General features: G+C 39.5%; 2 protein-coding genes across 3 annotated transcripts in view; both read left to right on the top strand.

The window, feature by feature from the left end:
• Positions 1 to 26,294, top strand: part of LOC124120609 (RANBP2-like and GRIP domain-containing protein 8) — a 302,310-nt gene that overhangs the window by 106,488 nt on the left and 169,528 nt on the right. Inside the window, exon 34 of one of the 2 annotated variants that reach the window (XM_046483476.2) lies at positions 1,081 to 1,693. The exons of the other annotated variant lie outside the window; for it this stretch is intronic. Within the exon in view, the coding sequence (XP_046339432.2) occupies positions 1,081 to 1,085 (5 nt within the window). The 3' untranslated portion in view covers positions 1,086 to 1,693. Of the gene's footprint in view, positions 1 to 1,080; positions 1,694 to 26,294 lie in introns of those variants that run through there. 2 annotated transcript variants of the gene reach the window in all.
• LOC125371663 (ranBP2-like and GRIP domain-containing protein 4) lies at positions 18,081 to 23,529 on the top strand. Its single transcript, XM_048391261.1, has 5 exons — positions 18,081 to 18,319; positions 19,161 to 19,233; positions 19,470 to 19,681; positions 20,063 to 20,239; positions 20,879 to 23,529. Exons 1-5 carry the CDS (start codon positions 18,095 to 18,097, stop codon positions 21,296 to 21,298), a joined length of 1,107 nt encoding a protein of 368 aa, XP_048247218.1. The 5' UTR covers positions 18,081 to 18,094; the 3' UTR covers positions 21,299 to 23,529.

Here is a 26,294-nt window from a genome sequence, read left to right on the forward strand (position 1 = left end):
GTATTTATGGTGATAGAGGGTTTGAAAATCGATGTATTGTTTCGTGGGCCTCATATTGTGAGACAATACTGTATTGCCGTATCGTTACAAAACTAGATCAAATGAGCAATAGCATTGAGTAACTTAAATGACAACATATTTAAGACTTTCATTCTACATTCTTTTCATCCTGTATCTGTATTACTGTCATGACGAAATAACATTGTAATAATAGAACGTGTGTAGTGATTAATAGCCATATTACCCTGTGTTATCTTTAACCTGTCATCGCAGGGCATGAGATCCCCATTGATGGAAGCATACTTTTATCCCCTGTGGATGCTGCTTGAGACCTCCCTCCCTTGCTTGCTTTGTGTGTCCTTGTATCCCCGCTTGATGTGTTTCAGTGGGACGGAAATTCATGCTCCAGTTGTTCAATATGTTTGTATACATAGGTTTAGCTGTCACTAGCCCTAGCACTGTTTCTGGACTTGAATTGAATGATTCTCCTATTGAATTTGTACTTATCCCCAATTCCTGCCCAACGACCAGGTCAAACCCAAATCCTTGTTAGCCAATCTGAAGCAAGCTCTGCAACCTCTATGGGTGGCAGTGGCCAATGTGAGACGAGGATACAGCCAGGTGAAAGTGAGGGCAGCCAATCAGCAGCCTCATCACAAACAGGGGAGGGTGTGTCAGCCACTGATGCTTCCTCAGTTGTTTCATGTTCGCCTAAGCTGTCTGCTCTCTTAAGTTAAGAGTCTTAGAGGAAGGTAATTAAATGTGTTGCCCTACAATGACTAAACTTTTGAAAGGGACATTCCGTAAATGCCTTTCTATTCCACCGATTACTGAAAGATCTGCATTTGAAGGTTTCTGACGTTTACAAAATATTTTATCTGTAACTGTTGACGTCTTGTTTACTTAAGTTTACTGCTTAATACTGATGCCCCTTATATGCAAACCACGCAGTAGCCATGCAATGTAAATAAATGATTACAAGAGGTTTAATTTGACAGATTTTTCTACTGAAAAAGAAATATCTTATTAAAATAACATTAACCCAGATATATTAACTAATCATTGTTTTAATGTTTTCAGACTAGAAAATATGAAGAAAAAGAAGAATTAGGCAAATTGGAATATATGTGTGTACAAAGTGAAAGAATATTTCTGGACAATAAATGAAAGGTTTTGTTGCCACCTGACAGACCTGGTGAACAAATTGTTTTTTAGTTGCTTGGCAACCCCATGTCCATACTAAGTTGCCATGCAGTAATGATATCACAAATCATGAAATTTGGTGCCTGTGTCCATACATGTGTGCGGAATATTTTGAATCTGAACTTGCAGGCATTTTGCCCTTGCTGTACATGATGAAAAAGGCGAAATATTTAAAGATGATTGTCTCTCAGTGTTATTACATCAGTGTCATTAATATGAATAATTAGATTAGCAAGATGGTATTATATCCAAGGATTCCTTTGTCATCTTTTATAGAAGTGCATTTCATGTTTCATCAAAATGACATAGTGCTAATTCAAGAATGGTAGATCTAGCTAAGCTTCTGAATTTCACACATCATACAAGTAATTCATGGAATTTTTTGTTGTAAATATCAGATCAGCATCCTCATCAACATTCATCCAACATATGTATTGCTTAAAAAAACATTGTTGTAAATACATGAATAAATACCCCTGTTGTTACTGTTTACTGAATCATATTTTGGTATTCTATTATGCAAAGTAGAAAAGCGTGTGCAAGTGACAGGTTTATTTGTATTGCAGACCTTTGGCCCGAAGTACTGCATATACAAAACATTTACAGTGGGTTGATATTCATTATGATACACAAATAACACACGTTAATGGGCACATTTCATGTAATTACACTTTCCAATAGTTATATTGGTAAATTCCTTTTTAGGTGTCAGGCATATCTCTACTAGGATAGGTATAATCAAGTGGTATAAAGTTTTCTTTGCTTGACATGATGGGGACATACAAGGAATAAATGGAACACGTCTTCAGTACAATTGCCATTATAATGTGTGCATAACAACATTTTTGGATCAATTTGCATCGTTTCAACTTATGGGACGATGAACGAAACTTACAAAATAATCGCAATAAATCCTTACAATTAAATAATTCAGTTTAACATATTTTTCAACTTCTAGGACACTTATAACCACTATACAAATTCGAAAAGGAAGATCTTGAAATCTTATCATGCCAATTCTGAAACGATATAGTAGTATAGGTAATGCGGGTTCTGGCTCACTTCCACTTGAGCCAGATTTATATACCTATACCACTACTACAGAGGGATTTTTTTATGTCAAGAGGGCTTCTTTTTCTTCTTTGGCACCACCAATTTCGGCACCCCCTACAATATCTTTTTCCACTAGAGCAATAGGATGTGCACAAAGCAAACAACTGTGCCCAACGAATTCCCAACTGAACATTTGTGCCCAAGTACAGTATAGAACAAAAGTGGAAGAAGCGAAATATACAACTATGGAGAGCATAGTATATTTCTCTACAAGCATTTGCTTGCTTTTCCTAGGATTGCATTATCGTTTTTGCATAAAAAATCCCTCTGTTATAGTGGTATAGGTATCTAAATCTGACTCCAGTGGAAGTGAGCCAGAACCCCTATTACCTATACTACTGATATCCTTACATCTTTGCTTGAACATATTAAGATATATATTGAGTAAGCCAGACATGAAAAACCCTTCTTGAACATTAATTTAGGTACTAACATATGAGAGACCCAGTTTATTTTCCCATTATCATCAAAGCGTCTCAGCATCTGGTAAGTCTACACCAATAACCTATGCAATGACATAAGTGACTCCTTGACGACCGTTTGGAAACACCGAGACTAAGGCCTCCCTTAAAGTGATTTTTTTTATTTCTGCACCACACACTAAAATTTGTCATATCTTAGTATCAAATATTGTTTGAAAAGCATGAAAAGGCAAATTTTTAAAACTCATCAATATGAATAGGCATGCTAGCCTTTCTGGGTTGAATAGATAGGGTTTCACAAGCGCTTGACCACACTTATCTCTGAGATAATAAACCTAGATATTTATGATAGGTTACAGTTATCATTTCAACTCCTGAATACAGCCACTTTCTACACTGCGTAAGTAACCACCGTTTCTAAAAACTATTATGTTAGACTTATTCAAGAAAGCATTCTTGCAAAAACAGAAGCAGCCCATTCAGCACACTTTCCTCAAGGTCTCAGAAATTATGAACACCATCGTGCATATTCAACCTGATGCCATTACCTTTGGTTCAGGCAAAGGCATGCCTACCACAACCTCAAACAACATGCAATTTCCAAGCCTAAAGTGATGGCATAAAACTGGAAGAAAATACAACTTGGATTTTCCTGTTTAAAGCTGACCGCCTTGTTGATAGAGTGTCTGCCTGGAGAGAGAGGAAGGTTAGTGGTCGTGACATACCGGAAGAAGTGAAACTATTGTTCTTGTCACCCTACCTGTCGCTGGGCATTAGTGGGATAAAACAAGGACTGTTTGGTATACTGTGTCAGTCATTATACTATGTGTGAGTGGGGTATCTCAGGTAGTTGGTACTATTGGACTGCCACACACATCACACTCATCACAGATACAACACATGCCTGTCCCTATTTAAGTGCAGTAACCTTGAACACATGCACCATTTCACCCCACCCCCCCCTTTTCTGAAGCTTGTGACGTTAAACCTGCTCCAATATCATGAGCTGCAAGTGCTGTGTGAGTAACAACGTTTGAAGAAGCCACCATTATAATACTTCCGTTTTTAACAATGACCTTGAATCTTGATTTCTGCCAATTACATACTTAATTATTAACTGATGGAAACATGGGTATTAAAGTATTGTTGTAATTTTAGAAAAATGCTTTTTGCCCATTAGATGTGCTATTGAGATATCAAGAAAAAAAGTACCGATGTACCTGTCTGTGGTTTGAAGTACTGGTATTTCAGTAACAAGGAGTCCTACTGATCATTTTACAGGAGAAAGAATTGAAAGAAAACAGCAACTTCAGTTTTATTCAGATTTATTAAGTCCAATGAGAAACGGGCAATAGAAGTAAGCGCGTGGGACTCCGTTATGATAATGATGATAATGTAGTCTTCATAAAACATTTTACCCTCAAAAACCCTAATTGGAGAAAGGTCTAGATGTGTCTCTTAGAAAATAACAAAATGACGGTGCATTTGTTTTGTCATCACTGCTCCCATGATGCATGTTGGATTACATGTGCATAGCCATGACCATGGTACACGGCACGAGTTTGTAGTAGGAATGTATATAAGTTCTTTAAACTTGAGTGAGACAGAGGGAAACATTTTTCGTTTTAGGGTGTATTACAGAACTGCCCAAGCTCGGGGGCTTTCATACTAGCAAGTCTACGGTATGATTAATTAAAGGTAGGGGTCGTCTGTAAAAGATAATCGCGACGTAAAAGGATATTAGCTTAGATAAAGAGGTGATTAGGCATACATCTACCATAAGCCCCAGATCACGGTTCCGGCATGCACAACAATGACATGATTATGTTTACCTGATGGTAGCACGGTCCCGTTTCGTCCATCTGACAGCAGCAACATGTAGTCAGTGGAATGATTCTTATTCTCCGAGGTTTCGTCAAGGTAAACGATCTGAAAGCACTGACTGCCATCGAAATCCCTTCTCCTGTAGTGCAATAATTATTGTAGTCTGCGAAACATTAATACACAAGCCTTATGAGCAGAATATAGCCCCGACATGAAGTAGAATTCTGGAGGAAATTAAAAACCCAATTAATGTTTCCCGGACTACATTAATTATTGCACTACAGGAAAAGGGATTTCGATACACTGCACGTGTTGATGACCGAGCAGTTTTCAGGCGGAAATATTCCATCCTGTCTGTGACGTCTAACTATATGCGCATCATTCCTGACTATGGCAGTCAGAGCTTTCATATCTGGGGCTTATGGTAGATTTGGGCTAGTATTCCAGGCGAAAAAGAAGACTGGCGAGTATCACAAGGAAATGATTGGTGATGCATTCAAAGACTGGTTGGAACATCAGCTACTGCAGTCTTAAGAACTCCAGTGTCATGTCATGGATAACGTCAGTCATCATTATGTTCGGAAACCAGATATTGTCTTGCCAACCATGTGTAGCCTAAAGGCGACTAAGCAAGAGTATCCGATATCTTGCAACATCGACTTCAGACCATCTGAAATGAAAGTTCAACTCCTGGAGAAAATTCGCCTGAATAAGAAACCAGTAGAAGTACAAGACAGATATCCCGGTGGTACAACACGGTCACGTTGCCTTACGCACACCAGTCACACATTGCGAGCTCAACACTTTTGAGCTTATCTGGGCAAGCTGGAAGGTTCGTGGCATATCAAATCATTCAAACGCACACATGTCAAATGGTGACAAAGAAAGAGGCAACACATAAGTGCAAGGAGAGATAAGAGTTTATTTTTATATAGCATCGCCACGCTGAGATTGATCGTCACTACCGGAAGGCTAAGGCACACAGGACTGCAAGTCGTAGGTAACGTTGTTTCAGCATCCTTCGGCATTACCTGAACTCTTGGGAGTCTGCTGGAGAACTCTGGGAAGTGTCTATTGGAGAGGTCTAGAAGTATCTCTGTCTGCGGTCTGGAGGTTTCTCCAAGTGTCTGCCTCTTTTGCCAAATCACCTCGCTATTTATGCAGAGTTTTGATATTAAACTTTTGACTGCATAAGGATCGTTTCACGGCCACAATGTAGTAAACATATTGTAATTGTCGACTGACTGATCGGTCACCTTTTTGCTTTGACCCATGGCCAGTCCGTACAGCGAGGTGAACAGAAAAATAAGACTTGGTTATATAATGATACTCCAAGCCGGTTTGTCAACAAGTTGTCCCGACCAGTTCTTGACACTGGGCAGCGACCTCTGTCAATTCGCAGCAACATACGAGTTATGTAACACTTTGCTAGAATCACATCAGAGGCATTGCAATAGGCCCAAGATCGCGTTCTTGAAATAGAACGTCGTTACCGACAACGTGACGCCGTAGATATCAGCCTTGTTTCACCAGTTAGCATACCTTTGGGTGATAGAACAGACTCAGATACGTCTTCAGTTCAGTCAGATGTTGGCTAAATAAATCATCTGTAGAACAACCAATTCTTCTTGTTCAAAAGCCCCCAACCATCCAATACTCGTCCCGTTTCATAGCTTTAACTATTCCATCACTTTTTCAATCATATATAATGCATTACATATCTCAATTGCTATCCTCTTCAACGCATTACTTATTAAAGTACAATAACAGCAATATTTTGAGACCACCCCCAACTCGGGTGACATTTGCAGCGGTGGGAATGCAAGGGCCGGTGTGAGGTCATCACCTCGTGACAAGAGTTAGGCAATTACTTCAGGCTATAGGCCGTTACCTACATGAGCAATAATACGAATATTTTCTAAGTTTATCATCATTGTACCTAGAAAATTACCTTTTAGGCTCCTCAGTGTCATTTGGGCACACAACTCGATGACGTCATAATTGAAGAACCTTTATTCTGATTGGGAAGTGTCTGTGAGTTGTTCTCCATAGATGTAGCTTGGCAACGTAGCTAAACGCAATCGTTTCCAAAAGTAGAAGAGATATGTCAATCGGTATATGGAGAAACGGTACGGATAATCAACATGGAAATTGTAAGAATATCCGTGAAATACTAAACTTACCCACCCCCCCCCCCCCCCCCCCCTTCATAAAATTGACTTGTCCAACATACAGGAATTATTATTTTTTAAAGTTTGTGCTTTATGTTAACATTCTTAATGAGTTATACATATGTTGTTTTTCGTACAATAAGCACTGGCCTCTCAACCTGCATTTCACCAAAAGAAAACCTTCGGAAGCTACAGAAATGCACAGAGATCAAGGGTATCAGATGTCTTGTCTGCCTATGAAGTTGTAACCAAGCAATAATCCTTTATAATTAGTATCAAATTAGCTTGTAACAACTGTTTATCCGTTTAATCCTTATCCTTACTGTACATCTGGCTTCATCGCGCATGTGCTTCATTGCCTTGATTCCAGACATGGGTACAGTGTGTGAAGCCCATTTCTGGTGCCCCCCTCCACTCTGCTTATCAGAACATATCATGCTAGTATATGCCTCTCATCAATTGGTTGTTGTCACTCCAGCTTGATAATGATTGAGAATCTACATCGAAACCGCGCTATCAGCTATAAACCAGCAGTTGTTATTTATAAAATTGTACGTTTTCTTTCTTACTCACAAACTTTCTCACTTGCTCATTATCGTGCATTTAATATCTATAAGCGTTGTCACAACCTTACATGTCCGACTAATATATTCACTGGGGTCTTGCTGTGCATGGAAAAAGATTATCTGTATCGATTTCAACCCTAGTTTTGTTCGTATTTACCAGCTGATAAGAGTCCCCAATGTAGGGCAAGTGTTTACAAAAGGCAGAAATGCACTGCACAAGGTAAGGGTTACCGGCATGCGCGTCGTACTGATTTCGACGTCGGTTCCCACCCCACGCCCCACTGAGCTGTGTAACACACTGTGCACATTATTACCTGCCTGGTGATAAGAGGCCCCAATGTAGGGCAAGTGTTAAAATTGCAGTGACTGCGTTGCAGGCTAGGTGTTCAGTCTACAGTATTTCTATTTCCCACCTTGAGTTCACCTTCACCAACGAGGAAGAACATGGTGGGGTCTTTCTTTTCCCAGATACTAGAGAAAGTCACAGGATATTTTGTTCGTTCAGAAAGGTCAGTACTAAAATAGTAATATAACTTTGGACCAATGGCGTTGTTGGCTTTATCTGATGAAGGATAATGGACTTGTCGGTCACATGGGCCGAGTTCGAATATATTTGAGTTACCTTTAAGCTATAACAATACTAAGAGTATGCTCGTGTGACCCAACATCATTTAGCAGATAAAAATAATGTGTTTTCATACTGACAAACACATTCGTCTTTTCTGCATTCTGCCCCTGCAAAATTAATCCCGAACTCTTTGGTGTTAGCGTAAATACTGATTGAAGTGACGTTGTTTGAGTTCATTATTTTGAGTGTGTTCCCGATCAGAATCAGTAATGATAGAGTTTATACCAAGTATTGCACTGTACATCTCAAACATTGTAGTTTTAGATAAGTATACTTTTCCAGCATATAAGGCAGGAACTGAAAGTGTGTAGCATGATTATGGTTTCCCCTGCACACTCTTATAGACTTGTGCTAAAATTGTCTGTGAGAGATAAAAGTGTGAAATCGTTTAAGATGCAAATATTTTATTACACAATGTACATACATTGTATTTAAACTGATGTCCATAGCACTGGCTCGATCTGTATGATGGCACAGAAACAGTTTGTTGCAGAAACCCTCACTTCAGATAAATCTGAAAAAATACATTGAAGTTGTGAAGAAAAACATGCAGATGTCAATTGTATGAATGCAATTTAATAAGTGTTCTACTTTTAAACACTTCAAACATTGTGCCGAGTTTAGGGACATTTCTAGGTGGCTCAATCCAAACTGACAACTTCTTCAACATTTCAACATGTGTCAGCAATATTGAGAAAGCTATCGTCTTTGAATTTATAACCAGACATCATTATAAGAATATCACGTTTCACAATGTTCTTCTAGATCACAACTACCAGCGTGCAATTGCCTTCTACGATTCACTTACAAATAAATAACAGAGAATACCCAGTCTCGATTATCTCAGCTCACTGCAATTACGCTATTGAAGCTTGGGTCCAAAGCACTATATCGTTAAGTTACAATCTAAATAAGTTTCATAAGATCTTATCTTTATCATTATCTCAACTAATATAATATGTAAATAGGCAATGGGCAATGGACAAACGAGAGACAGGGGGTAATTAGCACTGATAGGTAATAGCAATAGAATTGTAAATGGAAAAATGAAAGCCAGCTGGATAATTAGCACAGACAATAATCAAAGCAATAAATCCCCAGCACTGAGCAGATAGGTTCCCTGGTCACAGTTCATGGCTGGCTGGTGTCTCCAGATGGATTTTCTTCTTGTAATTTTCTTTGTCGCCAGTTGTTGGTAGACAGGACTTTGGTGGATTCCCACATGATGTTATGGTCTTGGTTCTTGATGATGTGTTCGAAAATAGCGGATTTCAGTTCTACTCTGTTGACAGAGGTCTGATGCTCTTTGAGTCTGGTGTTGAGGGATCTGATGGTGTCTCCAATGTATTGGTTGCTACAGTTGCAGGAGATCGGGTGTATTCATCCTCTCGGAATGGGAACATGCGCTGCTGGTGCCTCTGCCATTGGCTCGGAGACTGTTAACTGTTCAATTTTACCATTGCTAATCACCTATCAGCGCCAATTAACTTTCCACCTTTTTTATCTTATTACTTTGTTGGCTTTGTTGTTCTTGCAGGAAAATATATATGGTCTCTGCTTCATAGCATTAATTCATCTAATGAAGGAGTAAGTCTATGCTCTGAAACGTTATTTTCCTCACAATAAAGAAGTTGACCTTTTTTCCTTATACTTTTATGTGTCTTGAGATTGAATTCACAGTATCATCTGCTTGTTTATTTTGAGGGGAAGCAGTTGATTTGATCTCGTTGTGCACATTTGGTGTTGGTTTCTTCGTATATTCTATAGGGATTTACCAAGCATACCCAGAACCAGTGATGATAGTTGTATGTGCATTTGCAGCATTTTTAAAATACTATTTATGTATTAATTTAGAACTTGACCTTCAAAGTGACATTGACCAAATGTGCCTCCTCGGCGGTTTACATAATCTTTGATTTTAGGGAAACCTTTAATAATATCCTATATAAAAAAGGTATTTGTAAACGGTTATAGGTATGTGTTGTATAAATCTATAATAAATGAAAATAACAATGTGAATAGAAATATGCAATTTTGACAAAATAGGGGTGGGATAACTTATTACCAATGTTTTTTCAAAAATCATAAAAGTTATGTGGAATATGAACATTGCCATCTCATCATAAGTCGTGTCGGCTCATTTTGAGATATCAAGTGGCTTTGTTGATAATACTGATAATTCATAACGGTTCTTTTTCCAATAAATGGAAAATGAAAACTACTTATACTAAAACTACTTTTTACTAATAACTCAATTTGTGAGAGGCTAATATTAAAAACATAATACTAATTCAAGTCTAATATGTTTAAACTATCACGTAAATGATTCAAAGCAAACACTACCTTTTTTTGGGGGGGGGGGGGGGGACTTTATTTGATTTTCTCTATTTTTACAACAGAAAAGTGCATTTTGACCCTAAAACAGTATCTGCCACCAAACCATTTGACCACGACCACCATTTTCTAGTCTGTTGGATACAAAAAAAGGAAAACTTAAGTTTGCTTTGTTCTACTGTGGGGAGGGGTATGTCGGCAGTTCGGGGGTCTGGCCACATACTCCTGTCGACTTGTAATGTTATTACTCAATGTGCAAGACAATAGCATGTTTATTAAAAAGATGTGTCCTCAACGGGCGAGTAGATACCGCATTGACATCAGTCATGCTTGCTACTTTAATTGGAGACCCTAAGGGATATCAAAATAGAAATGGCAGGACCTGAGATAGGTTCAAGCCGATTAAATATGAAAACTCATTTGTTTGCAGATACGTCTTAAAAGAAACTACGTCCAGGAATACGACACTGCATCAATGTGCAGTGTGTGAAACTCCCTACACGTTCGGTGGACCCGATCCATACCTACTTCCTTGTCTACATTCAGTGTGTCAGACATGCCAGGATGCCGACAACACTGATACTATACGATGTGGCATTTGCCAGGAGGACTTCAAGAGGAATGATGTTGGCGAAACTAAGGATGTTGTAACAACAAAACAGGTGTTGTTGTCAACCACCCAAAACGACGCTGGGGCGGTTTTATGCACCAACAACAACGATGGCATTCAAGCCATGTCTTGGAACACTCTCAAGGAAGGTATTCAGCATGTTTCAGAAAGGCTTAGTCTTGTCAAAGATTTGGAAGGCAAAGTTGATGGTCTTGAATTGGATATTGAGTGTAATGCTCAAGATCTTAAAGAAGAGATAAAACATACATTTGGGCAGCTCAGGAGTGTTTTGGACCAGAGAGAAAATGAGGTATTACTGGAATTAGAAAAGTGCAAAGAAGCAGAGAAGGCCTCAAATGCATCTCCTCTGAAGTTACTTCAACATGAAGATTCTTCATGTGAAACTTTGCTTCATTTTATCCAGAGCTGTCTTGAACTGTGTTGTCCTACTGAAGTCCTGTCATTGAAGAAGAAAATAGAAGCCAAGATAATTGCTAACAGTGCCACACAATTACCACAACGTATCCGCCAAAAGTCCTCAATCACATTTTCACAAACGGGCCTCCAACCTTTGACAGAATCAATGGCAACGTTTGGAGAGACATGCACTGTTTACTGTAAGTATGGACACCTTTCAATAAAGTACTTGTATATGTTGACAATATCAACGGATACGGATGTACCTGTCCTCAACAGTATATACGATATTTTGTTATATTACATCAAATATAAGTGGGAATAGAATATCAAATGGTCGGTCCCTTAGTATTAACAATACACAGACATTTAAACTACATGTGGCGACATCATGTACAAGCGATTGTATTGTGTCTGTACGGAAAAATGATATTGTGATAATATAAGGACAAACAGAGATTAGGGGCTCGATCCAACATTCTCTGACGTCTTTGCAGACAAATTGTCAAAAAACTCTTGGGAGAAAAGAGTGGGAATAATCAACAATGGCCGTTTTGAGCTCAAGAACCCGTTTTCAAGCACAGATTGCAGGAACTGAGACTGAACAGACTGAGCGGGTCATGTACCAATTCGAGTAGTCCGTCACGAGAATGCATCCTCATAACTGACAAGGCTGTAACACCCTTGTCCCCTTGTCCCTAGCTCATAACGAACAGTGTTTTTCGCATTGCCATGGCTACATGGTTCATAGATTAAAACGGCCTAATTGTCTATCCGTCGACGGGTTTGTCCAGCTAAAACTTAGGTTATTACCTATGCGACAATAACTGATTATGGTAGGCTAACCGTCAATCTACACGTCTCCTGTAGCATCCACAGAAACACACTTTTCTCCATCAGCCTTGACAGCATCAAACTCCTTTTTGAACTTGTCAGTTATCTCCTTGTTCTTAAACCTGACAGCCAGTTGTTCCACCTTGCCCTCCTCTTCTGAGAAGTCCTTAGCATACCAAACCCACGACTTCCCATCACCCGGGCTTGAGTTCCAGCTCATGGGTGATGACGTGGTTGCAGCAGACTTTGTAGATTTGTTCTTGTGAGAACTCGGTTGTGGCGAGAGGTTTTATGTTCGTCTCATCCTCACTGAATCTGAGAAGGTAAAGAAACTTCAAGTGTATGATGGCTTCAAACAACACCATAGCTGACATTCATGTATGTCATAAAGAAACTTAATTTATTTATGATAAAGTTTATGAGTGAGTGAGTGAGTGAGTGAGTGAGTGAGTGAGTGAGTGAGTATGATTTTACGCGGCTTTTAGCAATATTCCAGCAATATCACGGCGAGGACACCAGAAATGGGCTTTACACAATGTACCCATGTCGGGAATCGAACCCGGGTCTTCGGTGTGACAAGCGAACGCTTTAACTACTAGGCTACCCGACCACCCCAATAAAGTTTATGATATTTGCATACAGGCTGATGATCTGCAGAAGGAGTGAGTCAATTTGTTGGGTTTAACGCCTCTTTTAACAGTATTCCAATTATATCACAACGTGTCAGCTAAATGTGGGAGGTAGAAGGAACAAAACATCAAAAGGCATATTGATAACTACTAGTATTTTACAAGAAAAATATATACCTCTTTTTATAATATCAAAACCTTTAGGTACTGTTTTCACAGCCAAACATTTGTACCTGATTTACTCAGGAAATTATACACTATATTTGACTTCTCTTTGGGATCTTCACTGTTACCTTGATCTTTTGGGGTCACCCACTTCAGGAAAAGGCAGCAGGTCATAACTGATATAAGGACCATGAAAACGCAAGTGCTTAACAAGTTTGTGACTTAAAGTAGTTGTCATTGGCCTAAAACTGATTATATAAACTTAATTGTCTACGCTTGACCTCAACCCACAACATAAACCATATGTGTTTGCAAGTACATTAGACTCGGGGGTACTTGGAAATAACTTGAATTTCCAAAATTGAAAGATATTTTAGTTTCTAGTAATATTTGTTATATAGTTGGATAATAATGAACGAATTTGGAACACATTACAACCGGTAGTGAAGTAGTGAAGTTTGACAGTGTAGTAGTGCGAAGTGGCTGTGAGCCCTATGATTCTTGTTTCTGACGCTTGGTTCTGTGTCCCTTAGACACTTCAGGTGTGGAGTTCCTGTATGTGGAGGAGGCTACAGAGGAACAGAAGGCCAGAGCCAGGAAGTACCTGTTGCCCGAGTCCTTCTACCTCTATGAAAACAAACCCCCTTGTCCAGGCTGTATTGGCTGTGAGGACTATGACCCCAGTAAAGTCAGCGTGCCCAGCAAGGTCAAAGCCAAATGTGAGTTTTATTAACAGTCTTCACGAGGTTATGTCTAAAAGGACGAAAATATGGTTCTCTAACAAGAATATAAAATAAGTGTAATGGCTAGCTTCTTTTTTTCTGAAATCTCACATTGGTCAATTTAATTTCTTTATTCCAAAGTTTATTTAGGTTCGTTTATCATTACAGCAAAATCTGAGGAGACAAGTCCTGCACCAACAATAGCTTCAGTTCAAGTTTCAAGCAGTGCTGGTAGTAAGTGGTTTTGGTTTATATTATTTACACTTCCATGAAGTAATCAGTCTTGATAGTCGTCTGGAACTTTGTTGAGGTATCAATATAAGTGTATAGCCAGCATTACAAACACAATATTGTTATTACACAATATCAACTTTTGAGCACAAACCTAGCCCTCTTTATGAAATATGGAAATATATTATGGGGATTATTGGAATTGTGTTTTTAATGCCGGATCAGTGTATGTAGCAAAGCATGATAATTTATGCTTTTGGACTTTTGCATCTTTTCTCAACAGGATTAGAATCTGATAATCACTGATGCTTTACACTCGCCCTGTGCAGTATGCCGGCTGCATGTAGAAAACTACTCGGGTGTTGGTGTAGTGGTTCCCACTGTGGGAACCAGGCCAGTAGGTCTGGTGCTCACACCTATACTACATATTAAATGTGATGTTTCGAAGTTGTGGCACCTGCCTCCACATTTTACTTTTCTAAGATATGCCCCTCCAGGAGTGGCACTGTGTGAGGTTGTTTATTGGATTATGAATTGTCCCAAGTATTTACGGATTGTTGCTATTTTATTTTGGTTAATGTTACATTCAGAAAAAACCCAGCAACATCCAACTAATTTAGTCATGAAATAGACTTCAAGGTACGTTTATATAGGAGAAGTAACCTTTGGACCCTTTGTGAAAAAGAAAAAACCCACCATTGTTCATTTTTGACCCAACAGTTCTGAAAAACTGATTTCACCAACTGATTTCTAAAAGGCACTTACCCATGAGATGCCCGCTCTACTTCCTTGTTTCTGACACTTGGTTCTGTGTCCCTTGGACACTTCAGGTGTGGAGTTCCTGTATGTGGAGGAGGCTACAGAGGAACAGAAGGCCAGAGCCAGGAAGTACCTGTTGCCCGAGTCCTTCTACCTCTATGAAAACAAACCCCCTTGTCCAGGCTGTATTGGCTGTGAGGACTATGACCCCAGTAAAGTCAGCGTGCCCAGCAAGGTCAAAGCCAAATGTGAGTTTTATTAACAGTCTTCATGAGGTTATGTCTAAAAGGACGAAACTATGGTTCTCTAACAAGAATATAAAATAAGTGTAATGGCTAGCTTCTTTTTTTCTGAAATCTCACATTGGTCAATTTAATTTCTTTATTCCAAAGTTTATTTAGGTTCGTTTATCATTACAGCAAAATCTGAGGAGACAAGTCCTGCACCAACAATAGCTTCAGTTCAAGTTTCAAGCAGTGCTGGTAGTAAGTGATTTTGGTTTACATTATTTACACTTCCATGAAGTAATCAGTCTTGATAGTCGTCTGGAACTTTGTTGAGGTATCAATATAAGTGTATAGCCAGCATTAAAAACACAATGTTGTTATTACAACAATATCAACTTTTGAGCACAAACCTAGCCCTCTTTATGAAATATGGAAATATATTATGGGGATTATTGGAATTGTGTTTTTAATGCCGGATCAGTGTATGTAGCAAAGCATGATAATTTATGCTTTTGGACTTTTGCATCTTTTCTCAACAGGATTAGAATCTGATAATTACTGGTGCTATACACTCGCCCTGTGCAGTTTGCCGGCTGCATGTAGAAAACTACTCGGGTGTTGGTGTAGTGGTTCCCATTGTGGGAACCAGGCCAGTAGGTCTGGTGCTCACACCTATACTACATATTAAATGTGATGTTTCGAAGTTGTGGCACCTGCCTCCACATTTTACTTTTCTAAGATATGCCCCTCCAGGAGTGGCACTGTGTGAGGTTGTTTATTGGATTATGAATTGTCCCAAGTATTTACGGATTGTTGCTATTTTATTTTGGTTAATGTTACATTCAGAAAAAACCGGGAACTTCCAACTAATTTAGTCATGAAATAGACTTCAAGGTACGTTTATATAGGAGAAGTAACCTTTGGACCCTTTGTGAAAAAGAAAAAACCCACCATTGTTCATTTTTGACCCAACAGTTCTGAAAAACTGATTTCACCCACTGATTTCTAAAAGGCACTTTACCCATGAGATGCCTGCTCTACTTCCTTGTTTCTGACGCTTGGTTCTGTGTCCCTTAGACACTTCAGGTGTGGAGTTCCTGTATGTGGAGGAGGCTACAGAGGAACAGAAGGCCAGAGCCAGGAAGTACCTGTTGCCCGAGTCCTTCTACCTCTATGAAAACAAACCCCCTTGTCCAGGCTGTATTGGCTGTGAGGACTATGACCCCAGTAAAGTCAGCGTGCCCAGCAAGGTCAAAGCCAAATGTGAGTATTATTAACAGTCTTCATGAGGTTATGTCTAAAAGGACGAAACTATGGTTCTCTAACAAGAATATAAAATAAGTGTAATGGCTAGCTTCTTTTTTTCTGAAATCTCACATTGGTCAATGTAATTTCTTTATTCCAAAGTTTATTTAGGTTTGTTTATCATTACAGCAAAATCTGAGGAGACAAGTCCTGCACCAACAATAGCTTCAGTTCAAGTTTCAAGCAGTGCTGGTAGTAAGTGATTTTGGTTTATATTATTTACACTTCCATGAAGTAATCAGTCTTGATAGTCGTCTGGAGCTTTGTTGAGGTATCAATATAAGTGTCAGAATCAAGCATGCAAGTCAGTGGGTCCTTATCATAACCATCATGTTAATACAAAACTAAATAGAGACCCCAGGGTCCCCGTTTAATTCTAACACTGAATAGCCAACCATTGTGAAACTGATACAAGATAGGATTTGGGGGCAGTAAGTAATGAGAGTAATTGGATGGTGACAGGGAAGAGCTTCTGTTACATGCTCCTATTTTATGTTCCTTTAATTCACAAATATCCCTGTGGTGACTACTGGTTGGAATTCCCCAGCAATCTATGCTGGTCATAAGAGGCAACTTAACGGATTGGGTGGTCATATTCTTTGACTTGGTGTTAACTGCATTGACTGTTGCTCACAAAATCAATCACTGGATTGTCATGGTCCAAACACCAAAGGCAATGATGTTTGCATTAATGACTTATTGACCATGAGGTGTTGCAGGCAGTACTGGTGCCAGTGAAGGGTTCTGCATGTTCGGTCAGGCTTCAGGCATGTCCTTTTCTACACTAGCTGCACAGGGAGATGCAGTTGGTTATGCTTTTAAGAAAGGCAAGTAGACAGTTACCATCATCAGTCCTAGAATTGTTTGCCGCCTGTTCAACCACAAATGTAATTCCCAGCATTATTCTGCCCTACGTCTGAAGCAAATGTCTAAATTTCCCAAATTGGAATTAGGATGCTCTTAATTGATGTCAATATATAGTTACATCTAGATTCTAATGTGATCACTTGGTCAAATGTATTTCACTCATAGCAGGATCAATAACGAGGAAGAGGCTTAATGCTTAGTTCACAGTATTAAATGCAATGTTGATATACAATGTTAAAAAAACTCTAAATTGAAGAAGAATGGTACTTTAAAAACAATATCACAATTTTGAACAAAATAAGTTCTTTCTCCATTTTGCTTGCCAGATGCCCTTTGTTTGGAATCTTAGTGAAGTCCCTTCCCAGGTTATTGAGCATAGCGCTTGGCCTGACATTCTATGTTTTCTCTGGCAGATGAGAACCGACCATTCCAGTGGTCAGGAGCAGGTCAGCAGATCTTTGGGACTTCCCCAGGAGGCAACAGGACCAATGTTGATGATGATGAGGTTGTGCAGAGTGATGACATTGACTTTAAGCCCATCATTGACCTTCCAGAACTAGTTGAAGTCAAAACCGGTGAGTTCAAGGCCAAATTGTACTTTCCTGTTCATATAATGTCTTTTTTGTGTGAGTTATTGTTTTGTTTTTGGCATAGCTTGTCTGCATATGTGATATAGATGTAAATGTCCTTGCAGGGGAAGAAGGTTGGGAGGTGGTGTACTGCCAGAGATCGAAGCTGTTCCGATTTGTGCGGGATTCCAACCAGTGGAAGGAGAGAGCTGTGGGAGACATGAAGATCCTCAAACAAGATACTGAGTCTGGCATCTCGGGTATTGGCATATTTCATCTAGACTAGACTCTTACAGGCCACCATCATATTGTTTTAAACAACCAACAGAGAACCTTTTGATATGATAAACATGCTCGGCATAAGCCTCGATGAGGGCAGGGTTCAAAGTTTAGTCTACTGTTCCACTGAAACTAGTACTGTAATATTAAACAACAGTAGACTTTTTGAAAATGTGTTGTTCAGTTCTTCTGTCTCAACAATGTTGTTAGATCAATAAAATGATAAAACTTTTATATATGTTTTCCATTCTGCTTTCTGTCCTTGTAGATAAATACCGATTGCTGATGAGGCGAGATCAAGTACACAAAGTAGCATGTAATCATCTGATAGCTGGCAATATGACTCTGTCTCCCATGTCAACGTCAGAGACAGCCTGGTGCTGGACTGCTCAAGACTATGCTGAGAACGAGGCCAAGGTTGAACAGTTTGCCCTCAGGTTCAAGGTCAGTCACCACTGAAATAACAGACATGTCTTGAGCAGCATTACTTTTTGAGACGTCAGTTTGCATCTATATTTCAGTTAAGAAAGAATTTAAGCTTTTGGGGGTGGAGGGATGATCTATCCTCAGGATTTACCAACAAAATTAATTTGTATGCTGCACAAATTGGATTAGATTGTTTGGCTCTTCCGGAAAGTAATGCACGTTTTGAAGTAATGGAAAACAAATCCTGTCTGTGACAAACGTCCTGGGCTCCCGCTAGAATATTCTATGATGGGTTTGTATGAAAAGCCCTATAGACAATTATTTCTTGTACATCCACTGTTTTCCATCTCCCGTTATGAAAAAAACTAGGGGATATAACGATCAACATGTCTGTCCGTCTGTCATCCATCTGTTTTCCGTTTCTTGAGCTGAATTCCTAAAGTGTTGAATATTTCTTGTCGAAACTTGCTATGCAGGTCAGTCTAGTGGTGTACTGCTGCTGTTTGATGATTTGGGAGCTTATTTTTTTTTCACGACACTACTCACGAGAGTAGTGCTCATTTCCGGTGCAAAACTCCAAAACCGTTGGATATTTCCAGATGAAACGTGCTTTACAGACCAGTATAATTGTGAACTGGTGCCTTTTGATAATTTGGGATACTGAAAAATACAGAACAACAATGTTTTTTTTCTTCACAGAACTGAAGGTAACCAATGGCAATGTACCAAAAGTGGGGTATAAGTAGCCAAACTCCATTTCTGAATTGCACCAGAATGGAGAAGATATGTCATCTCCTGGTTCTTGTTTAGGATTGACTGTGTATGTCGTCATCTCATGTGAGTGAGTCTTGTGTTGCAGACAGAGGAGCTGGCCAGACAGTTCAAGAAGAAGTTTGAGGAGGTTCAGGAGCTGGTCAGGGCAAGGGAATCTGGTAAGACTTTGTGTCAGGGTGCTACCTCTTACCCAATGAACCAAAGTAATTAAATCTAAACCTTCTGGATGATCATTTTTCATAGCTGTTTAACATTTTCTCAGTCGTATAGAATGGTGTTATTCTTGTTCAACCAAAGATTAATACATATAGTGTATTTGTGTCATTTGATATTCTAAGATTCTTAATAAACCAAACTCACTGTGACCATTTTGCTGCACCCTTGATTAAAACAGTTTATCTGTCACCTGAAGAATTGTCTAAAAGAGGAACTGATGTACTGCTTGTATCCCAAGCCAAGAATACCAACAACTCGGCAATTGTGTCCAAAAGCCAGGATGTCCCTGTGACAGAGGAGAAAGAAGAAGAAGATGACGATTCTGAGGAAGAAAGCATCATGTTTGAGAAGAGAGCTACGTCGACTTATTTTGAGAATGATGAGTGGAAGGTAAGCTATTGACGTTTTTTATGTGTCATACAGTATTGCAGTCGGTCAGATCACTTGTCAAAATGGTTTGCTGCTCTAAGATGGCATTAACGACACTGGCACGATGAGATCATGCATTGACGTCCATGAGGAGGAAGTCCAGTCCAATTGCTCCAGCATACAGTCTCACTTACACATCCAAAATATCATCCCTGAAGCGCACACCTGTCATTGTGCTCTGCTGTAGGACATGGAGATCGGTTCTTCCACCTCTACTGATCCTACCCCAAGTTATGATTGAGCCTCCTCCATGGCGGTCATGTTTGACTACCTTGGAATCCTAAAATCCTAAGAATTCAGTTGGTGAGTTAACAACGTACAATGTTTCATACTCTTGGACAGGCTGGCCGTCACATCAGACCAAGCCCAGAGCACATGGATGCCAAAATCCGTTCCCTGGCCTACTCCCAAGAGTCCTTGGTCAAGATTGTGCTTGCCCGCAATGAGGAGCTGGTCAAGTCCAACAGTCAGCTTGTAGGGGCCCTGAGAGAGACCAGAGAAGTCATCACACATCTTAAGGTGAAGCTTACAGTTGTGTTGGGATAATTCCCTGTCATTTGGTGTGGCACTTTGACTAATTGTTACAGCATATTACATGTTTCAAAAGTTTCGTGTTTATTTGTATGTAATGTCTCACAATGTCTCTCTCACTGTCCACTTAAGAGGGACTTAAGACATAATGCTTTGCTAACAAGTATTATAGGTAAGCAGTATCCTGTGCTTCTTGTGTAGTCAATGCACTATTGATGTAGACTGTTGCTCGTGATCTTCATTGCTGGTTTACCTTGGTGAGGCAGGCTAACACCTGGTCAGTCACTCTCTGAACCTTGGGGATATTTACCGGTCAGATGTCTTTGCTAGACTGAAACCCATGGGGATTCCGGGTTAGAAAAGGTCCCCAGCAACCAATGCTGGTTGACTTGGGTGGTCAAATTAGGTGACTCAGTTGTTTGTGTGCATGGATTGTTGCTCACAATATTGGTCACTGGATTGTCTGATTCAGAAGCGATTACTTACAGGTTGCCATTATATAGCTGGAATATTGCTGAGTGTGGCGTAAAAGAACAAACAAACTAGACTGAAATACTTCTCATAATTTTTCTATATCGGCCTCCTATGCGACATGTTTTTCCAGCAAAGAACAATTCACGTTTACAGTCCCAACTTAACTTGAGCCAGAAGTACAACTACTTCAGTCTGTCTACACCTGGACCTCACATGGCCTCACCCCACCATCCACCTTACCCCCCTCCTCAGGGAATGGCTCCTCCTCAGTTTGGATACCAAATGCCTAGTCCAGCAGGCTTACCTGGCTACAGACCTCCATCTCCTCGTACACGTTGTAGGACCAACCTCATGGGACACACTGGCTTCATGGGCAAGGATGAGTCCAATGTTGTTGGGAATGATGATGATGAGAATCCTTACTTCATTGATGGAGAGTTCTTTAAGGAAGTTAAGCAATACTATGTACCAGACTCACACCTTGAATGGCCATATGGAAACAGGGCAGGCATTGAGGGAAGCTCAACGGTAACATATGCTCCCCAGAACAGACATCAGAAGCCACAAAGTTAATGTGTCAATGAGTCTAACTTGCAAATCTATTATGTTCAGTCAGTTCACATGTTATTTGCAATTTCTCAGTCCTGACTTCGCACTTGCCTAGTGACATGAAAAACTTCAGACTTCAGTACATGTCAAAGCTATTCTTCCGAGAAAGAGAATGATCATTATATACTACTCAAAAAAGGTTAAGGGACATCCAATTCTTTCAAATGGCTACGGATAATCTCTCATGCCATGACAGATTAACTCGATAGTCACATGTAAGAATTGTGGGTTCCTTAACTTCTTTTGAGTAGTATATATGTATAATACGTGGATAATAAAAATGAAGTCCACAGTTCACGAACTATTTCCGTATTCGATGAAGTGTTTTCATACAGAGTGAATTCTAGTGTACTTTTCCTGGGAGTAGTGATGTTAAATTATTTTAAGTATCTGCCTTTCATTATCATGTTTGTGTGTGTTTGTGACGGGTGCCATCGTGAGGGTAGGATAACGCTTATTTCGCGAACACCTGGTATCATATCTATTAGTGATTCATAAACACATTCCTATAATATAGTGGGAATCGTACAATGGGCTCTGCTTTTAGCAAAATTGAGACATGAAGACATTATATTATTTCACGTCGGAATGATGATAAAAATATTAAAATACGGACAGCCTCACAGACTTCGAAACGATGTTCAGATAAATATTTGTTCACATTAATTTTGTCATGTGCGTGAAAATGGGTTTCAACATTATTTTCATCAAGCTTACATTCAGGTCGCTGGCTACTTCGGCATTAACACGTGTTTTGTCTCGCAGCTCAAAGCAACAATGTTTCTCTCATGAACATTTTTCTTTCCATCCATGACGAACATCTGTCATAATGCCAATGCCTCAACAATCTTCCTTGGCAGTTGAATTCAACAATGTAATACACACGGCCTCATTCTCGGCGTCGTTCCTTCCAAATACCCACCAAGTGATCAGGGTTACAACCTTGGGATAAATTAATACATTAATTTGCATTTTTAGAAAAGATTTTTTTTTTCGTGAATATTATTATTAAAAAATCTCCTGTACATGGTATTTTTGGATTGCACTGCATATTTCTTTCATTATTTTCTAAAACTTTTTGTTTTCGCCTTTCTGACCACGCAATCTGGCATGCTAGCCTTTCTGGGTTGAATAGATAGGGTTTCACAAGCGCTTGACCACACTTATCTCTGAGAAAATAATACCTAGATATTTATGATAGGTTACAGTTTTCATTTCAACTCCTGAATACAGCCACTTTCTACAACGCGTAAGTAACCACCGTTTCTAAAAACTATTATGTCAGACTTATTCGAGAAAGCATTTGCAACATCTTGCAAAAACAGAAGCAGCCCGTTCAGCGCATTTTCCTCAAGGCCTCAGAAATTATGAACACCATCATGCATATTCAACCTGATGCCATTACCTTTGGTTCAGGCAAAGGCATACGTACTACAACCTCAAACAACATGCAAGTACCAAGGCTCAAGTGATGGCATAAAACTGGAAGAAAATACAACTTTGCTCCAGATGCCTTGGATTTTCCTGTTCAAAGCTGACCGTGGATAGAGTGTCTGCCTGGAGAGAGAGGAAGGTCAGTGGTTCGATTCCTGGTCGTGACATACCAGAAGTGAAAAGATTGTTCTTGTAACCTTTCCTGTAGCTCGACATTAGTGGGGTAATCAAGGATTGTTTAGTATACTGTGTCAGTCAGTATACTGTGTGTTAGTGGGGTATCTCAGTGAGTTAGTACTATAGAATGGCACACACACACCACACATGTCGCAGTGCAGTAACCTTGAACACATGTGCACCATTTCCCCCCACCTACCTGTTTTAAAGCTAGTGAAGTTAGACCGTAGGTGCGTTCAATAAGCCGTTGGGTGCCGATGCGCTAGCGAGTGTCTCCGAATATTTCCAAGTCAATGAAACGCATGCTGTGCTAGCTTTCTAGCGCCGCCTCGGCGCATACTGAAGAGTAGGGACAAAAATGGGCCATTTGGACAAATGCGGGGCCTGTGAACATTACATTTTGACAAGGAAGAACTTGTTACAGATACATGCACTCAATGGTAAAGTTTAATACCTACACATTAGTGATTATATTTATGGGAAGACTTGTAAAACCCAATTGTTTTAGCTGCATTTAGAAACAGGTAAATTCGTACATTTTCATAGGCGTTTGTGTTTTCTTAAATAAATCTAAAACATTGTAATTTGTTGGCGTATTGGTTTGTTGTTTTGTTTGTTGACTCCCGTTGAATGACGTCTTCAGCTATGACGTCATTTCTAGTGTCAGAATAAGATTGGAATTACGCCAACAATGCCGTCCGGATGACGCAAACATAATCCAGAGTGTGTGAACGATATTGCACCAGTACACATACGTTATTTAATAACTCGGTTATTTGTAACCCCCATGGGTAATAAATTATTTTGACGTGATTTATGAGACGTTTTTCCTGCCGTTTTGACAACATCGTGATATGTCTCATCCGATGTATTTAATTTATTCACCTTGATAACTGTCCAGAACATACTGAAATGAAATAAATATGGATTGCTAAGGGAATAAGATATTTTGTCAAGTCATATGATACGCAATCACTGTTCGGTGGGATCCGTGAAGATTGGCGTAGAATAGGTCTTCAGCAACCCTTACTTGCCGTAAAAGACGACTATGCTTGTTGTAAGAGGCGACTAACGGGATCGGGTAGTCAGACTCGCTGACTTGGTTGATGCATGTCATCGTATCCCAATTGCGTGGATCGATGCTCATGATGTCAATCACTGGATTGTCTGGTCCAGACTCGATTATTTACAGACCGCCGTCATTTAGCTTGAATAGTCCTGAGTGCGGCGTTAAACAACAAATAACCTAACCTAACTCTTCGGTGGGAACTTGTGGATAAGAAGATATAACATATACAACTTAGTTTATCTTTATTATTAACAATAATACTTTACATACACAATGTTCAACAGTTCAACACTACTTAAATCAGTCTGCAACCCCTTTTTGAAAACCGCGCCCTCTGCCGGCGGAAGTTGACATAGCGTTCGTTAGCACCCGAACGTCCACGGAGAGAGCCGAGAAAGCATCTCAGAAAACTCCTCGGCCTATTGAACGGAGGCCTGCGCCAATGTCTGGTGCCAATGTAGGTCATAAGTAACAAGTGCTATGTGTGAGTTTATATTCTGTCCGTTTATTAGTACCAATTGCGTTTAAAGTAGACACCTGAATAAAATACTGCTTCTGCTTTAAATAATGACCTTGAATCTTGATTTCAGCCAATTACATACTTTATTATTAACAGATGGAAACATGGGTACTAAAGTATTGTTGTAATGCTGTCTAAACTTAATCTAGCTAGCATACCAATTGTGAAAAGTTAACATGCACATGGTAAATTAAACATGAATGACAGGAAACATAAGGCCACGTATTTTCATTGTCTTTAATTGAGTTATTATTATCGTAACAACACTTAAACATAACCAGTGGAGGAAAATGCTTTAACAATATTAAATATGAATGTTCTTTTGGTACTATAATATATGAATATGTATCGTTTTGAAACAGGTGGCTATTTCAGTCACCTAAAATATTTATCACCTGTTCGTACAGATCAAAAGAGGTTATCACGCGAGTGTGTTTGGGGATGGTAAATATCCTGCATTAGGAATAAACATTTTATTTAGCGAGCCTTGGGGGATTGCCTAAAAGTCGGGCCAAGAAAAGTCCGGCCGGGCCGGGCCAGCGGGTAATACTAAAAATCGATTGCAGAATAATAAAACGAAACGTGCATATCTAGGCAGATCTCAAATGTCCAGAAACGGATAGTTTTGCTCATTTCATTGAGTTTGAATCAAAATGTATCTTCAGTAATGTAATAAACTGATAATTATAGCTACATACCGAGAATTCATACCGAAAAGTCAGTGTCTTGACTGTGTCTTTTCTTTGATGAGAAGTTTTCTCACCGACCTTAGCGTGTAGGGGTGTGATGTCCTGGGCAGGAATTCGAAATGACAGTGTTTTGACTACTCTTCTTTCATTAATTAACGTGTTTGGCATACCTAATTAACCTTTACTAATTCATGTTAAACCAACACAGGATGTTTTCTGCAAGTGGATATTCGCGAATGTCATAGGACTGACACGACACGTTTAAATAACTGTCAAAGCGCTTCTAAAATTACAACACATACTTTACATCTATAGACTAGTTATAATATCATATCTACCTATATAACACTTTAGTGTCTCATATTGCAGTCATAACCATAGGAAATACAGACGTACCAATCCAAACAGAAAACCAAGAACCAAAATTCCAACAGACAGGCAAACCGACGGTACCATGGTGGAATGTAGAAATAGAACAAACTAGACGAAAACGTAAATCAGCCTTCAATAAAGGAAAACGCGACTACAAATATTTAAACATAGCCCACGAACTAAACCACCAGGTTCAAAAACTAGTCCAAATAGCCAAAAGTAGAGACTGGAATTTTTTTTGTGAAGGTATAAATAACCGTACAGATGCCAGAATGGTCTGGCGCAAAATCCACGCCATTAGAGGCTTAAAACGACATAAAAAAACACACCTAACATTGACAACTCAACCAACCCCGCCCAAAAGCAAATAATCTCGCCAACCACTTTTCTGCCGTTAGCAGTAACACCAACTTCAGTCAAAAAATCCAAGATAAACTTAAAACAGAAAACAAACTCACAAAAGAACCAAACAATAACAATCTAGAAATAAATCAACCCTACACAATGGAGGAGCTCCTCTACGTAATCCAAAACAGGAAAAAGGGCACAGCCCCAGGATTAGACCTAACTTCTTACCAAATAATTAAAAAACTCCCCCTAAAACTACTCCATGCACTACTCAAACTATACAATCTCATCTACCTAAACGGACAGGTTCCCTCTCCCTGGAGACAGGCCCTAGTCATACCAATCCCTAAA

Source organism: Haliotis rufescens, unplaced genomic scaffold (genome assembly GCF_023055435.1).
Source record: "Haliotis rufescens isolate VD_foot unplaced genomic scaffold, xgHalRufe1.0.p SCAF_9, whole genome shotgun sequence".
NCBI classification, from domain to species: Eukaryota; Metazoa; Mollusca; class Gastropoda; order Lepetellida; family Haliotidae; genus Haliotis; species Haliotis rufescens.